At 44.9% G+C, this 16,891-nt stretch overlaps 1 protein-coding gene across 2 annotated transcripts in view; it reads right to left on the bottom strand.

The window, feature by feature from the left end:
* Nedd4 (NEDD4 E3 ubiquitin protein ligase) overlaps positions 1–10,736 on the bottom strand; it is a 60,214-nt gene extending 49,478 nt beyond the window's left edge. For both annotated transcript variants that reach the window (XR_007208771.1, XM_048332169.1), the window contains exons 1-5: positions 10,620–10,736; positions 5,701–5,774; positions 1,113–1,191; positions 975–1,013; positions 135–188 (exon numbers count right to left, since the gene is read on the bottom strand). Coding sequence is in view for 1 of the 2 variants with exons in the window: in XM_048332169.1 (XP_048188126.1) it covers positions 135–188; positions 975–1,013; positions 1,113–1,191; positions 5,701–5,774; positions 10,620–10,664 (291 nt within the window). In the remaining variant the exon portion in view is untranslated. The remainder of the gene's footprint in view (positions 1–134; positions 189–974; positions 1,014–1,112; positions 1,192–5,700; positions 5,775–10,619) is intronic.
* Between the last annotated feature and the right edge of the window lie 6,155 nt (positions 10,737–16,891).

Raw genomic sequence — 16,891 nt, 5'->3', positions numbered from 1 at the left:
GAAACGGGGAACACATTGTGTTTCCCTAAGCAGCCTGAAGCAGATCTCTCCAGATCTCTCCGCAGCTCTTACTCGGCTGGGCTGACCCGAGGAAGCCCACTCTTCTCCCGTCACACCCGTGCAATGAAACTCACCAATCGGTTTTCATCAAACACTTCAAAGAGGAGCCGGTGCTGCTGGGGATGGACCTAAGGAAGGGAGAATGAGAGCATCAGACCCCAGACACTGAGACACGCGCACTTGACCGCGCGGATTGCTGAATCCTGTGACTCGCGACAGATGAGAAATTCCACGCAGCACATACAACAGACATGGAACAGACCAAAGTTCTTCTTAATGTTATCACCGTTTGGCACAGACAGAAGATGAGAAGTCACAAATGTACAGAGAAACTGCTCCAGGAGAAAACGAGAAAGTTTAAGAAACAAAAGAACCAGGGGCTGGTGGTTCATCTAATTCTAGCTAACCTGAGACTCATAGTTTGAAGCCAGCCCCAGCAGGAAAGTCTGTGAGACTCTTATCTCGAATTGACCACTAAAAAGCCAGAAGTGGAAGTGTAGCTCAAGTGGTAGATCACCATCCCTGAGCAAAAAAGCTTAAAGGGAGGGTGTCCCAGGCCCAGAGTTCAAGACCCAGTACTGGCAAAAATTACAGGTAAAATAATATATATTATATATAATTACATTATATGTTATACATATGCACATTATATATACCTTATATAATTATGTTATATAACATACACATACGTTATATATAATTATGCATTATATATATATCATCTCTATATATTTCCAGGAAAACTAATAATGGAAGGAGGTGCCTCATTTTAGTTCTTTTAAAAATGGTAACACTATTAAAAAAAAACCCTCTGAGGCATATTTATGAATGTGCTAAATGAGAACTTCAGAATTTTAACCTATGGAGAAAAATATTTGCTTTTTTTGTTTTAACAGAATGAAATTTGTACTTACTCTGAACAGTATTTCTTCATTCCATCTTGGATTCAAAGACTAAAAGGTAATAAAAATTGTGTAACTAATTTTTTATAGCTTGTCATATTTTTTTAAGTGCATTGAAATGTTTTTCTGCATACTACTGCCAAGTTTTACCTTTTTAATGGTTTTTGTCTGCACACTTGTAAAAACTCCATTCATGGGGTCATATAACGTCACTTTCACATAAGGATCACTGTTAACATTTTTAAAAAGAAAAGGAAAAAATTAATTGTTATTTAGCCCAATCTTAGACTTATCCACATTATCCACAGAGTTTTCCTTGTGAAGAACTGTTTCAAGTATTTTCTCGACTTAAAAGTTGCTATTCTGTATGGGGGTAAGCAACTATAGCCATTTATACTCCGTTAAAAATTATCCCCAGTCGGGGCTGGGGATATAGCCTAGTGGCAAGAGTGCCTGCCTCGGATACACGAGGCCCTAGGTTCGATTCCCCAGCACCACATATACAGAAAACGGCCAGAAGCGGCGCTGTGGCTCAAGTGGCAGAGTGCTAGCCTTGAGCGGGAAGAAGCCAGGGACAGTGCTCAGGCCCTGAGTCCAAGCCCCAGGACTGGCCAAAAAAAAAAAAAAAAAAAAAAATTATCCCCAGTCAAGTATGGTGGTTCACACCTGTAATTCCAGCACTTGGTGAGGCTGAAGTAGGAGAATCACAAGTTGTAGGTCTCAAACAATAATTTAAGGACCATGTTAGTCATGGACAAAGTACTGGAAAGAAAAACCTTATAATTATAGAGCGAATAACTTTGAACTCGCAGCCTGGGTGCTGTCCCTGAGCGCTCAAGGCTAGTGCTCTACCACTTAAAGCCACAGCTCCTTTTCTAGCTTTTTTTGGTGGTTAACTGGAGAGTCTCATGGCCTTTCATGCCCAGGCTGGCTTTGAACCACGATTCTCAGATCTCAGACTTCCGAGTAGCTAGGACTACAGGTATGAGTCACTGGCATCCCGCTTTGAGCTGCTGGGTTTTTTTTAATCAACATGCCTCATCAGGTTTAAGACATTTCTCATCGGTTTTCAGTTTGCTAAAAACGTCCATCGTGAATAGGGGTTGAGTTTTGCCAGATGCTTCTTCTTTGTTATTGATTTTTGTCTTTTCTTTCATTGATTAATTTTTCAGATATTAAACCAAACTTTTCAACTTAAGTTTGCTCAGTAATTTATTTTTTTAAAATCATGAGTGGGTCTTGGATTTGTTAAATTATACCCCAATTGAATTTAACTACGTGATTTTCTTCTTCTATACAGTTTTTTCTTTACTATACTAATACAATAAATCCACCTTAATTTTTTTTTTTTTTGGGTGCAGGTTCTGGGGCTTGAACTCAGGGCCTGGGCACTGTCCCTGAGCTTCTTTTTGCTCAAGGCTAGTGCTCAACCACTGAGACACAGCTTCCCTTCCAACTTTTTTTGGTGTTTTAATTGGAGATAAGAGTCTCACAGACTCTCCTGCCTAGGCTGGCTTGGAAGTGTGATCTTTTATCTCAGCCTCCTGGATAGCTAGTATTACAGGTGCTCAGCTTCTACCCTAATTCTCTTCTCTTTTTATTTAAAAAAAAAATGTTGAACAGGCCAGGGTCTCGTGGCTCACGCATGTAATCCTAGCTACTCAGAAAGCTGAGATCTGAGGACTGTGGTTTGAAACCAGTGCAGGCCGGAAAGTCTGTGAGACTCTTTTATCTCCAATTAAACACCAAAAAAGCTGGAAGTGAATTGTTATACAAATTCAATGCAATCCCTATCAAAGTCCCAGCCACATTCTTCACTGAAATAGAGAAACCAATCCATAAATTCATATGGAACAGCAAAAAACCTAGAATAGCCAAAGCAATTCTAGGCAAAAAAAAAAAAAAAGCAGTGCAGGAGGTATCACAATACCAGACTTCAAGCTCTACTACAGGGCCATCATAACAAAAACAGCCTGGTATTGGTATAAAAACAGATCGGAAGAACAATGGATTAGAATTGAAGATCCAGAAATAAAACCTCACTCTTACAGTCAGCTGATATTCAACAAAAGAGCTAAAGACATACAATGGAATAAACATAGCCTCTTCAACTACTGGTGCTGGGAGAACTGGGAAGCCATATGCAGAAAACTCAAAGTAGACCCAAGCCTATCACCATGCACCAAGATCAACTCAAAATGGATCAAGGACCTCAATATCAGACCTGAATCCTTGAAACTACTGAAGGACAGAGTAGGAAAGACGCTAGAATTTATAGCACAACAAGTAGGGGAAAGACTCGACAAATGGGACTACTACAAATTAAAAAGTTTCTGCACAGCTAAGGACATAGCCACCAAAACAGAAAGATAGCCAACGATATGGGAAAGGATATTTACCAGCACAGCAATAGACAAAGGCCTGATATCTGTCATCTACAGAGAACTCAAAAAACTAACCCCCTCCAAGCCCAATAAACCAATTAGGAAATGGGCAAAGAAGCTAAAGAGAGACTTCACAAGAGAAGATATAAAAATGGCAAAGAAACACATGAGGAAATGTTCAACATCCCTGGTAGTAAAGGAAATGCAAATAAAAACAACCCTGAGATACTACCTCACCCCAGTTAGAATGGCCTATACTCTGAAATCAGGCAACAACAAATGCTGGAGGGGGTGCGGGGGAAAGAGGAACCCTTCTCCATTGTTGGTGGGAGTGCAAATTAGTACAACCACTTTGGAGAACAGTATGGAGGTTTCTCAAAAAGCTCAATATAGACCTACCCTATGACCCGGCCATACCACTCCTAGGCATCTATCCTAAACAGCAAGCCCCAAGATATCAAAACGACATTTGTACTTCCATGTTTATCGCGGCACAATTCACAATAGCCAAAATATGGAAACAACCCAGATGTCCCTCCACAGACGAATGGATCCAAAAAATATGGTACTTATACACAATGGGATACTACATAGCGATTAGGAATGGTAAAATATTGTTATTCACAGGGAAATGGTCAGAACTTGAACAAATAATGTTCAGCGAGACAAGCCTAGAACATAGAAAACAAAGGGGCATGATCTCCTTGATATATGACTGTTAAGAAAGGGAGACGGAGAGACAGTAGAGACCAAGTCTGTGAAACCAAAAACTGCTTGTCAAATGGTATTCCCCACAGGATTGGGGCAGCGACCCAACAGTATGTAACTAAAACCAAACAATTACTCAACATATAAAGGTCAAAAATTGACCTCTCAGTGGAATACAATAGCTCAAAAACTATGTATGTACGTTCATATAAGACTACTGTCAATATATTGTCTACTGTCGACATTACATTTAAAGCCCTAGGCGAACTTTCTTGGGCGTGGCCACGTGGCTACTGTATATGTTCTTGATACACTGTATATTGTATATATGTCGACCTGACCTAGAGAAGGGATAGAAAAACAGGGCGTAAGATATCACAAAAAATGTACACACTGCACTACTATGTAACTGTACCCTTTTTGCACAACACCTTGTCAAAAAAATTTGTGTTCAATTAATAAATTAATTAATTTAAAAAAAAGAAATATTTAAAAAAAAAAGGAAAAAGCTGGAAGTGGAGCTGTGGCTCAAGTGGCAGAACGCTAGCCTTTATCACACAAGCTCAAGGGACAGCTCCAAGGGCCAAGTTCAAGCCCCAGGATCAACACATACACACAAAAATGTCTAATAAACTGCATTCTTGGGGAAAAATTCCACCAGGTGACATGAAGATACACTGAACAGGGCTGGGAATGTGGCTTAGTGGTAGAGTGCTTGCTTTGCATGCATGAAGCCCTGGGTTCAATTCCTCAGTACCACATACACAGAAAAAGCTGGAAGTGGTGCTGTGGCTCCAATGGTGGAGTGCTAGCCTTGAGTACAGAGAGGCTCAGGGACAAAGCCTAAGGCCTGAGTTCACGCCCTAGGACCAGCAAAAAAGACAAAAAAGATACACTGATCAAGTTAAAATATTTCTGAGGCAAAGACAAAAAAGATACACTGATCAAGTTAAAATATTTCTGAGGCCAAGTGTCGTGGCTCATGCTTGTAATTCTAGATATTCAGGAGGCTGAGATCTAAGGAGTGCAGTTCAAAGCCACCCCAAGCAGGAAAGTCCATGAGATTCTTATCCTCTATTAACCACCAAAAAGTTGGAAGTGGATAATCTGTATCTATATTCATGAGGAATGTTAGTCTTTGGTTTTCTTGTGATGCTTTCTTCTGGTTTATGAGTCAAAGTTAGATGATCTAACAAAATAGCTTCAAGTATCTCTTATTTTCTGAGTTAGTTTTGCCTATGTATTTGATAGAGGTCTCCAGGAAGCCATTTTGCCTGGAATTTACTTTGTGGAAAAGCTTTCAACAAGTTTAATTTCTTTACTGGCTTACTAAATATGACTACCCAAGGTTCCCATGTATTCTGTAGTTAACCTTTATAATTTGTATCTTTTGGGAGCTTTACAAATTTCTGGAGGCAGAGCTCAATAGTAAATCCAACCACTATCACTGGACAAATGCAGAAATTCAGATACCAAAAGATTTAGTTAAAAACCACCAACACAGGAAATGTTACTATTCTAGTAAATTTTCACACACATTTACTGATAATATTCAAATTTTCATTTAAGTGGAGTTTAGAAAAAAGAAAATGCTAATCAACAGAGGCAAAGGTTTCAATCTTTGCAACCCATTTTGATATACTTACCTCGCTCCCAAGATATCTTTCTTAGCAAGGCCTATTCCGGCTATAACTTTCACTCTCACAATTCGTGAATTTTCCTGAAATACAAAAATTGGTAGTTTATTTTCCTGTAACTCAGCAGAAAAACCAGTAACTAGGTTAAAAAATCAGAGGAATCTTTTAAAAGTATTCATTGGAGAAGTGGGGTGCTGGTGGCTCATGGTTGGCTAAGATCTAAGGCTCGCAGTTTGAAACCAGCCCACGCAGGAAAGTTCATGAGATTCTCATCTCCAATTAACCACCAAAAAAATCTGGGAGTGGTGTTGTAGTAGAGTGGCAGTAACAAAGTTAAGGGGCAGCACCCAGGCCCTGAGTTCAAACCTCAGTGCTGATGCATGTGGACACACACACACACACACACACACACACACACGACCCGATCTCCCAATCTGAACATCTAGAAGCTACACTTTCTACTCATTTCCACCAAACAAGTTACAGAACACTCTTCTACAACCATGTATTGCAATATACATTATCTACATGATCATGAAAATTCATTATCTACATGACCATACTTGCAAAGAAGCCAAAGAAACAAAGCCACCCATTCTACTTTAGATTAGCTGCCCACATCTTTTTTTTTTTTTTTTTGGTGAGTTGTGAGACTTGAACTCAGAGCCTGGGAGGTGTCCCTGAGTCTCTTGGTGCACAAGGCTAGCACTCTTCCAATTGAGCCACAGCACCATTTCCAGATTTTGAGTGGTTAATTGGCGATTAAGAGTCTCAAGGGTGGGGCTGAGACTATGGCTGAGAACATGGCCTAGTGGCAAAGCACTCGCTTTGTATACATGAAGCCCTGGGTTCCATTCCTCAGCACCATATATACAGAAAAAGCCGAAAGTGGTGCTGTGGCTCAAGTGGTACAGTGCTAGACTTGAGCAAAATGAAGCCATGGACAGTGCTCAGGCCCTGAGTTTAAGCCCTAGGACTGGCAAGAAAGAAAGAAAGAAAGAAAGAGTGAGTCTCAGGGGGACTTTCCTGCCCCTGCTGACTTCAAACTGTGATCCTCAGATCTCAGCCTAGGATTACAGGTGTGTCCAGTGCCCGGCCCCACCCACATCTTAAGTAAGAGGGAATGGGGACTCTAAATCATATCCAGAACACAAATTACAAGTGTGGGCTGCATGGTGTTTAGTCTTCCAGCCTCTGCAGAACTGGAAAGTCTACTGGAAAGGATGCTGAATTTCCCTCTCCAAATATATCACACAATACACACACACACACACACACACACACGCTAATCTCAAGTGATTGTCAGAGCACATTGGGTGTCAAAAGAACAGCTAATGAATGCTTGAATGGCAAAAAGCTACATAGAATCAAGTGCTGGTGGTTAATGGTTGTAAAAAGAAAAAAAAAAAAAAGCTACATGTAGAGACTACAATAGAAAGTCCCATTGTGGAAGGAGGACTCAAAATCAGTGAAAAGTGAAAGGTATGAGGAGCTTTTTTTTTTTTTTTTTGCCAGTCCTGGGGCTTGAACTCAGGGCCTGAGCACTGTCCTTGGCTTCTTTTTGCTCAAGGCTAGCACTCTACTACCTCTTGAGCCAGAGCGCCACTTACGGTTTTTTCTGCTTATGTGGTGCTGAGGAATCAAACCCAGGGCTTCATGCATGCTAGACAAGCACTCTACCAATAGGCCACATCCCAGCCCTTTATTGGAGACTTTTATCGTGGACTTTCCTGTCTGGCCTGGCTTTGAACCATGATCCTCAGATCTCAGCTTCCTGAGTGGCTAGGATTACAGGCCTGAGCCACTGGTGCCCAGCTTTAAATTACAGTTTACTCTACATTCTATCCGTTTCTATTCATGTTTCACCTTGTTTCCTTTCAAATGTGTAAGAATCACCTCCTTTCGCTCTTACAGAAAAACTCTTTACTTTTCAGCAGCAGCAGAGGGCTGCCTATTCTCAATTGAGTCTTAGTTCCAGAGATGACCTAACTGCAATGTTTTCCTTAAAAAGCAAAGGGTGTGGGTGAGTGTGGGCTTGTCTTTGGAGGAGTTGGAATGTTTCATCATAAAGAAATAACAAATGCTTGACTGAGGAGATAGATAAGTTTAGCCTGATTTAAACATTCCACAAGGCATACATATATCAAAGAACACAGATTGCCCAATACATACATACAATGTTTATATCTTCCAAGGATCTTTTAACTGTGTGTGTGTTTGCCGGTACTGAGGCTTGAACTCAGGGCCCAAGTTCTGTCCCTGAGCCTTTTCACTCTAAGTTGGCACTCTACTACTTGAGCCACAGCCCTCCTTCCCACTTTTTTGGTGGTTAATTAGAGATAAGAGTCTCACAGGAACCATAAGGTGGTGGCTCACACCTGTAATCCCAGCTACACAGGAGGCTGAGAGCTGAGGATGACAGTTCAAAGCCAGCCTGGGCAGGAAAGTCATTAAGACTCTTATCTCCAATTAACCACCAGAAAAATGGAAGTGGTGCAGTTGCTCAAAGTGGTAGTGTGCTAGCCTTGACCAAAAAGGCTCAGGGATAGTGCACAGGCCCTAAAGTCAAGTCCTACCACTGACAAAAAGGGGGAAAAAAAGTCTCACAGATTGGCTATGCAGATTGGCTTCCAACCATGGTTCTCAGATCTCTGCCTCCTGTGTAGCTAGGATTAAGGCATGACGAGGTTTGCCTGTCTTTATCTTTATAGTAACAAAGATAGTGATATAGCCTCACCGTCATACACAGAACCAAGCAATGTTCGTTCTTTGCCCAGACAGTGAACTCCTTAAAGGCTCAGATAATCTCTTTTCTCTGTATGCCTGGGCCTACGTGGTGCAAGATACCCAGCAGAGAGTTAATGAATGTCAGCTGAATGAATAACCCAATTCAAAAAGAACAAGTGGAAGACTTTTGTCATGATGTCTCTTGTCTTCCTGTCTCACGTTCTTCCTTCATGTGCGGAAAGACATTGAAATCATGAAAGCAGCCAGATGTCATTCTGCAAATAGGGTATGGCCCATGCCATCATTTCCCAGAAGTTACAAATTCTTCAGCAAGTTCAGGAAATACTCATTCAAGGGGTGGAGTTTCTGGTCTCAGTTGCCTCTGGCCACCCATTAACTGTTAGTTTTAATTTCAGCGGGACAGGGAGGTGAAAAGAGATAATCGAGAATATAAGTCTGTTCCAAGAGCAAAATAATTTCTGTCTGTGATGGGTTGGATCTGTTGGAGGGAGGTGAGACAAGAAATGTGGATGAATCTCAGGTTACTCAGGAAGCTGAAATCTGTGTATCATGGTTTGAAGTTAGCTTAGGCAGGGAAGTTGGTAGGACTCTTATCTCCAATTAGCCACCAAAAAGGCAGAAGTAGAAGTGTGGCTCAAGTGACAGAATGCCAGCCTTCATTGAAAAAGCTAAAGGACAGTGCCCAGACCTTGAGTTCAAGCTCTAGTAAGAGCATAAAAAAAGAAAAGAAAGTTTTTTTAAACTCATATATGAAACAAACATCATACATATTTATGAGGCACTGTGTGACTTTGATACATGTATCCATTGTAAGGTGTTTTAAAGCAGATTAAACATCCTTATTGTCTCAAACAGTTATTATTTCTTTAAGGTGAGACACTCCAACTCGTTTCCTCCAACATTTTGAAATATATATGCACCCCAGAACTTGCACCCAGGCTTCTTTTCACTTCACACACTGTCTGTCTTCAATTTCCAGCCCTACTGCACATACACGCACATTCTGGGAAGGGGGAGGGTGGAGCTTTGAATGTCTTAATTCCATAAGATATTAAATTTGAATCGCAGCTCATCAACATTGTTAAAGTACTCTGAAGTTTGCTATGTGCATATCTAATTGCCCAGTGGTTTCCGCCTTCTCCAGAGAAGCACCAAAGGTAAGTTTTGAGAACATCAACTTGCTCAGCACAGACACTAAAACAACATCCTGAGAAGTCACCCAGGTCAGCAAAAGGAGGCAGGCCAGGGATTTCCAGCTAATTAGATGTCATCTGGAGAACAGGTACCCAGGAGAGTTTGATCAGCCACCGGAAACATACTCGTGGGATTTTTCTTGACTCAATCTTAGTCTTGGAATCCATCTCCCACTCCTATTTCTTTGGACCCAGCCACCAGCCACAGCTCACTTAAAACTAACCTTTGCAAAGGGCTTCGCCTTCCACACCCATAGGGGCACAATAACTACCCCATCAGTCAAGCTGGGAAGAGACAAGCTTTCTCCTCTTCAAACCCTCGATTCGAGCCTTAGTTTTCAAAGTGCACAGCATGCATCCTTGTTTTTCTGGCTTTCTATTTTTTAAACATCCCAAATTAAAAAAAGAAATTAAACAAAAAAAAAAAAGAGGGTGAACTTCCCACCGTTGGACACTTGTTGCTGAGTAGAAGAAAATTCTCTCTGCCTGCTTCCTTATCTCGGTCTCCACTTTGGATGATTTTAAAAAATAAATAAATAAATAACAACCACAAGAGCAAAGAGCTGACAGCAGGCCCCTTGGAAGTCTCTAGATCCGAGTCCCCTGGAGTTCAGGGGTGCAGAGCCCGGGGCGGGAGGCTGCGCCCGGGAACCAGGGCCCCGCCCCCCCCTCCCGGGCCGGCCGCACCCCAGGCGGGCGGGGGCGGCAGGAAGGCGCCGGGAGGGGTGGGGACGCCGACGCCCCTCCGCCGCGGCCCCTCCCCGACCCCCCCCCCCCCCCCGTTCCTCGCCGGTTCTCCGAGGAAGCCGCTCAGGGGGCCTGGGGGAGTCTCCACCGGGAGGACCCCCCTCCCTTCCTCCCGGGGTTCCCGGAGCCTTCCTGGGCACGGGGTGGAGGGGTGCAGAGAGCGGAGCCTGCAGGCACCTCCCGGTTCCTCCCTCGGGCATGGGAAGCCCGCCCGCCCCCCTCGGGGGGGGACCCCCGCACCTCGTCCTCCTGGAGCCCGAACACCTCCACGGCGCTAGTTGCCATTGCTTCCCGCAAAACCGGACGCGCTGGGCCAGCCCGGGGCTGGGAACCGTAGTGAGGGGGAGGAGGCGGCGGGGAGGGAGGCGGGAGACGCCGGAGGAAGCGGGGGAGGGCCGGGGAAGGGGGCCGGCCTCCGTCCCCGCCGCCGCCGCCGCAGCGCGCAGCGCCTCCCGCGGCCCGCGGGCGCCAGCGCACGGGGCCGCGCGGCGGGACAGGGCGGGGGGCGCACGTGCCGGCCGGGGGGCGGGGCGGAGCTGGTGATTGACGGGCCCGCGGAGAAATCCCTCAGCGCCCCTCTCACGCCCCGCCCCGGACATTTGCATAGAGCCGGTCCAACAACGCCGTTGGACTTCACAAGTCTCACGGCGAGATCCCACCCAGAGCCCGGCCTCCGGGGTCCTTCGTGGTGGCTCTTCTCAGCCACGTGGGAGGCGGAGCTAGGAGGCTCCCGGCAGGAGTAAAGCCCTACTAGAAAATTTTAAAGCCCCCTAACCCCCAAAGAAAGTGGGGTGGGGTTTGGAGGCGTGGCTCAAGCGCGAGAGGCGTGGCCATCGTGACGGTGCAGTGGAAGTGCTAGGAGGCGTGGTGAGGGCTCCGGGGCGTGGCTTAGACGGCGTGGGCGTGGTCAAAAGGAGGCGGGGCGTGGTTCCCGCTGTAGGGGGTGTGGCTCAAGGGGAAGACCGCCTACTTAGCAAAAGCAGAAGCCTCAGTTCAAACCCCAGGAGTGGTGCCATCGTGACCACCCTCATCTAATAAACCATCGTAATGATAAAAAGAACTCCGACTCCTACAAAGAGTCGTGTTTAGTCCCAGCCTAAATCCCGGGGTGAAAATTCCAGCCCTGCCATGGATTAGGCTGCGGAGTCTAATAGAATCAACTGCATGCTGCAGCAATGGGGCAGGCCCGACCCAGGCCTCCTTGCTCTTAAACTCAGGATTGGAACTCTCCCAGTGCTTTGTAAACCTACACAGACTCATGAACTATTCTGGTATGGTCGTCTTTAAAGCTAACCAATATTATCCAGTCTGGAAAATAGCCAAGAAGAGGGAGAATCATTTGGACAAGAGCCTCCTGTGCTGTGTTTGGTGGGCCTTAAGTCCTACCACGCTGCAGCAAGACCCCCATGGAAAAGACTGGGGAAAATAACTACCATTATTCAAGCCAGTGGGGGGAAAAATGAGTAAAAAGGCTAAGGAAATAGGTGAGGTCCTGAGTTCAAGCCCCAATACTGGCAAGTGAACATACACAAGAAGTGTAGAAAACAAACCGAGCATGAGCTCAATATTGCTGGAATGAAACAGGAACTCAGTTTTCAGTGTGTGCAGAAGTAAATGTATGTGTAAAATGGGACGTCTAAGCCAGGCACTGGTGGCTTATGCCTGTAATCCTACAAAAAAGTCTGAGATCTGAGGATTGCAGTTCAAAGCCAGCGTGGGCAGGAACGTCTGTGAGACTTATTTCTTTTCTTTCTTTCTTTCCTTTCTTTCTTTTTTGTGCCAGTCCTGGGGCTTGAACTCAGGGTCTGAGCACTTGAGCACTGACCCTGGCTTCTTTTTGCTCAAGGCTAGCACTCTACCACTTGAGCCATAGTGCCACTTGCAGCTTTTTCTGTTTATGTGTTGCTGAGGAATCAACCCAGGGCTTCATGCATGCTAGGCAAACACTCTACCAGTAAGCCACATTCCCAGCCCTCTTATTTCTAACTATCCAAAAAGCTGGAGGCTGGGCTGGGGATATGGCCTAGTGGCAAGAGTGCTTGCCTCATATACATGAGGCCCTAGGTTCAATTCCCCAGCACCACATATACAGAAAACGGCCATAAGTGGTGCTGTGGCTCAAGTGGCAGAGTGCTAGCCTTGAGCAAAAAGAAGCCAGGGACAGTGCTCAGGCCCTGAGTCCAAGGCCCATAACTGGCAAAAAAAAAAAAAAAAAAAAAAAAAAAAAGCTGGAGGTGGAGCTGTGGTTCAAGTAGTGCAGCTCTAGCCTCAAGCAAAACAGCTTGGCAACAGTACTCAGGCCCTAAGTTCAAGCCCAGGACTGCCACCCCCCCCACACACACACAAAGTGATGTCTATGCCTAAATATACAGATATATCTTCCCAGATTTTACACAGTAAGAAGGCCTAGGAGCAGTGGTATCCTAAAAGCAGTAAGTATGTAATACACCCAGATCTTTCTTTCTTTTCCTCAATTAACTAGGAAGAGTTATTTAATTAGTTAATTAACCTGGAAGAACGTCTGGGTCCAGGATAAGGACAGGAAAAGCAACAAATGAGCTTGAAATATTTTGTTATATCAGAAAATAATGATAGACACACATGAGTTGGCTCCAAGAGGCTTCCATTGGCCAAATATGTACCGACTTTAGCACCGAATAAATAATGTAACAGCAGGTTAAAAGCCAATGAATCAGTTTGGTGCCATGAGTTCATGTGGCTATAAACTGCAATCGGTGGGAAATTTCAAAGTTTGTCAACAAGTGAGTTTTTTTTCAAGAGTCCATTCTATCTTTGCACAAAACATTTACTAAATGTGGAGATGAGAAAGGCTGAAAGCTGGGTGCCAGTAGCTCACGCCTGTAATCTTAGCTACTCAGGAAGCTGAGATGTGAGGATCATAGTTCAAAGGCCCTGGGTGACTCTTATCTCCAACAAACGACTCAAAAACACAGAGGTGGAGCTATGGCTCAAAGAAGTAGAGCACTAGCCTTGAGCAAAACTACTCAGGGACAGCGCCCAGACCCTGAGTTCGAGCCCCACACTAACCAAAAAGAAAAAAGCTGAAAGACAGCAACGTAATCACATGGTGAGATGGACCACTGGAGAGGATGAGTCGAATCTTCCATTCCTATTGGATGTAGTGAGAACACAGCCTCTATACTTATCCTTGCCCAACCCAAACTCCGCCTGAAGGAACACCAGCAACTTGCACAAAGCAAACAACAACACAAGACCACTCCTTAAGTCTGACCTGTATTATTGAGCTGGATTTTGGGATCTCTTAGCTCACAGGGACCCTGGGAAATCAAGTGGATTTCAACTCAGGATTGTCCTTTCAAGAAAGGATGTTTCCATCCCTGATGGGCAGGGGTTGTGTCGTGTGTGTGTGTGTGTGTGTGTGTGTGTGTGTGTGTGTGTGTGTAGAATGGCTGCCTTGGCACTACAGGCATCTTGAATAGCAGGGAGGGGCCAGGGACAGAAAGAGAGAGAGTTTGGCTGAACAATAAAAACCAGTGGCTGCCAGGTTACTTCCCCACCAGACTAGTTGGTGTAACAGGACAGCAGTTAGTTGAGAGGACCAGAGTATAAGAGGGATCTGGTACACCTTCACATCTGCCCCTTTGTCCAATCAGCTCCAGCACCTTGAAGGCAGTGGTCAGCTTTTACCCCTCAAAAAACAAAACAAACAAAAACCCAATAACCCAGCAGGCTCTGGTGGCTCGCTCCTGTCATCGTAACTACTATTCAGGAGGCTGAGATCTGAGGATGACAGTTCGAAGCTGGCCCAGTCAGGAAAGTCCGTGTGAGTCTTGTCTCCAGTTAACTACCAAAAAATGTGTAAGTGGAGGTGTGGCTCAAGTGATAAAGTGCTAGTCTTGAGCAAAAAGACTCAGGGACAGCACTCAGGCCCGTAATTCAAGCCACACACACACACACACACACACACACACACACACACACACACAGAGCAAGGGTTTGTAATCGAAAGAGCAGTGTCCAGCATGTAACTGGTTTCAGGGCCATCACTGGTTAGGCATTTGCGAAAAGGGTCCTAGGGACTCTAGGTCTATTTATTCCCTTGGGATGCCATATGTCACACGACTGTAAACTGGGTGGCTTCTACAATATAAATGTGTCCTCTTACCATTCTTGAAGTCAAACATTCAACACCAAGGTGTCATCAGCCTGTATTCCTGCTGTCCCTTGCTTGTTCCCACTCTTGGTGGTTGCTGACATTCCTTGGGTTGTGGCTGCATCCCTCTCCATCCTGAGTCCACATTGTTCTCTCTTCTTTCACATCTCCTGTATCAAGATAGTTGTGGTAGCCTGAAGGGCCCACCTGAGGAATGGACAGTCATCTTAATATTTTTATGTAAATTCAGACCTGCAGAGGATACGCAAAGACCCTTCTTCAAATCACATAGTATTTGTAGGTTTCAAGGACTGGGACTCGACATCCTTAAGGGGCTGTTATTCAGTTTATGACACTGGGATTTCAAGGTTCTCAGCACTTCCAACCACTGTCCACCCATGAGCTCCAGGAGACCCAGGTCTCTTTAAATGCTGCCACGGGAGATGTCTACGAACTGCCGTTCTGTATTTTTACCCATGCTATCTCTCTGCTGGAAGTCAAGTCGTAGCTCAAATATCATCCATCCTCTGAAGCCTCTCCAAGCATGAGCTGCTGTTTTGGGTGTAATCACAACCTTCTATTTTCACTTTTCCTTGCTGTAATCAGGTTTCATTGTTCTAATAAAATCATTCACACCACCTTTATGGCACTTAACACACTGTCTTATAATCCCCTTGGGTAGCTCTCTCTGAATTACTCTTGGAGATCCCTGAATATAGGTATTATGTGTACTGTCTTACCAGGCAGCAGAGACATGGTAAATGAATGAAAAGTGGTGTGTGTAACAGGGTATTTTCCTCAGACAGTCTTTGTGTTTGTGGATTTTTACAGCTGTTTTCTTATTGCACATGACTGAGTTGTACCTATACTGTTAATACTCTGAAGCTCAAAACATTTTGGTTTTTTGCCAGTCACAGGGCTTGAACTCAGGGCCTGAGCACTGTCCCTGGCTTCCTTTTTTTGCTCAAGGCTAGCACTCTGCCACTTGAGCCACAGCGCCACTTCCCACTTTTTCTATATATGTGGTGCTGAGGAATCGAACCCAGGGCTTCATGCATGCTAGGCAAGCTCTTTACCACTGAGCCACATTCCCAGCCCTGAAGCTCAAGACTTTTGAGCTGCCAGGCACCAGTGGCTCACTCCTGTAATCCCAGCTACTCAAGAGTTCAAAGCCAGCCCAGGCAGGAAAGTCTATGAGACTCTTATATCTAATTAATTATCAAAAAGTCAGAAGTGGAGCTTTGATTCAAGTGGTAAAGTGGTAGCCTTGAGCAAAAAGCCCAGGGACAGTGCCTGGGCTCTGAGTTCAAGCCCCACGACTGGCACACACACAACCATGTCACGTAGTATGTCTTTTCTTTTTTGTCTCACAAACTTTCCTGTCTGGCTGACTTTAAATCTCAATCCTCAGCTCTCAGGCCCCTTAAGTCGCTAGGATTATAGGTGTGAGCAACCAGCACCGGCGAAGAAATTATGTTTAAGTAGCAGTAAGCCTCAAATCTCAAATGTCTAAGCTACTGAGAAAACTTTCTTCAGGTTTTCTTACCAAATACAGATTAACATTCCCGTTTTGCTATTATGAGATGGTGAGTGATGGAATGACTGGAGGCTTTTTGCCGGCACCCACTTAGAAATGAAGCTAAAGGTCCCAGCTATCTGCATGAACTTGTCTAGCTTTTGGTTGCAGAGACTCAAGAGCAGCTAAACTACTTTGCAAGCAGCTTGTTAAATAAATTCCTTGCATGTGAATTCTTCCTCCTTCTTGAGTCATTCCCGAGGCCCCACCTGGAAGCAGATGCTTTCGAGACCCACACATCATTCCATTTGGATGAACAGGGAGAAACAACTCAGCATCTCTATCTGAGAATATTTATAGAAGTATAAATAAATAATGAAGATGAAACCCACACACCTCTAGTCCAACATCGCTTTTCTTTAGGAAACCAGCCAGTTTAGGATTCAAATGTATATGATTCAGAGGCAAAAATTCATGAAGGCTTTGGAAAGCTTTTTTTCCTTTCACCGGTGGGGCTGTTCCCTGGAGTGCAGGTGACAGCAGCCAGCCCTGCCCAGGGGCCAGGAGAGTCTGACCCACCCCCTGACCAATGCTCCTCGTGAAGATGCGCTATTCTCTACTGAGCATCGCCCTGACTCCTGGTCCTTGTTGGCCTTGGCTTCTCGCACCAGGCTTACACCCTTCTCTACTGACTCCAGTCCTCGTGGGCCTCCTACGCAGAGGCACAAGGTCTTGTCCAGGACACCCTTAGCCCCAGAACGCCTAGGGAAAGCCATGATCCTGGTGTTTGTTTCTTTTTCGGCTCAGCCACCCCAGCTCACCATGGCTCTTCTGTTGGGCATTGCCATATTGACGCAGGGG

Source organism: Perognathus longimembris, chromosome 23, assembly GCF_023159225.1.
Source record: "Perognathus longimembris pacificus isolate PPM17 chromosome 23, ASM2315922v1, whole genome shotgun sequence".
NCBI classification, from domain to species: Eukaryota; Metazoa; Chordata; class Mammalia; order Rodentia; family Heteromyidae; genus Perognathus; species Perognathus longimembris.
This window is presented reverse-complemented; position numbering and strand designations above follow the sequence as displayed.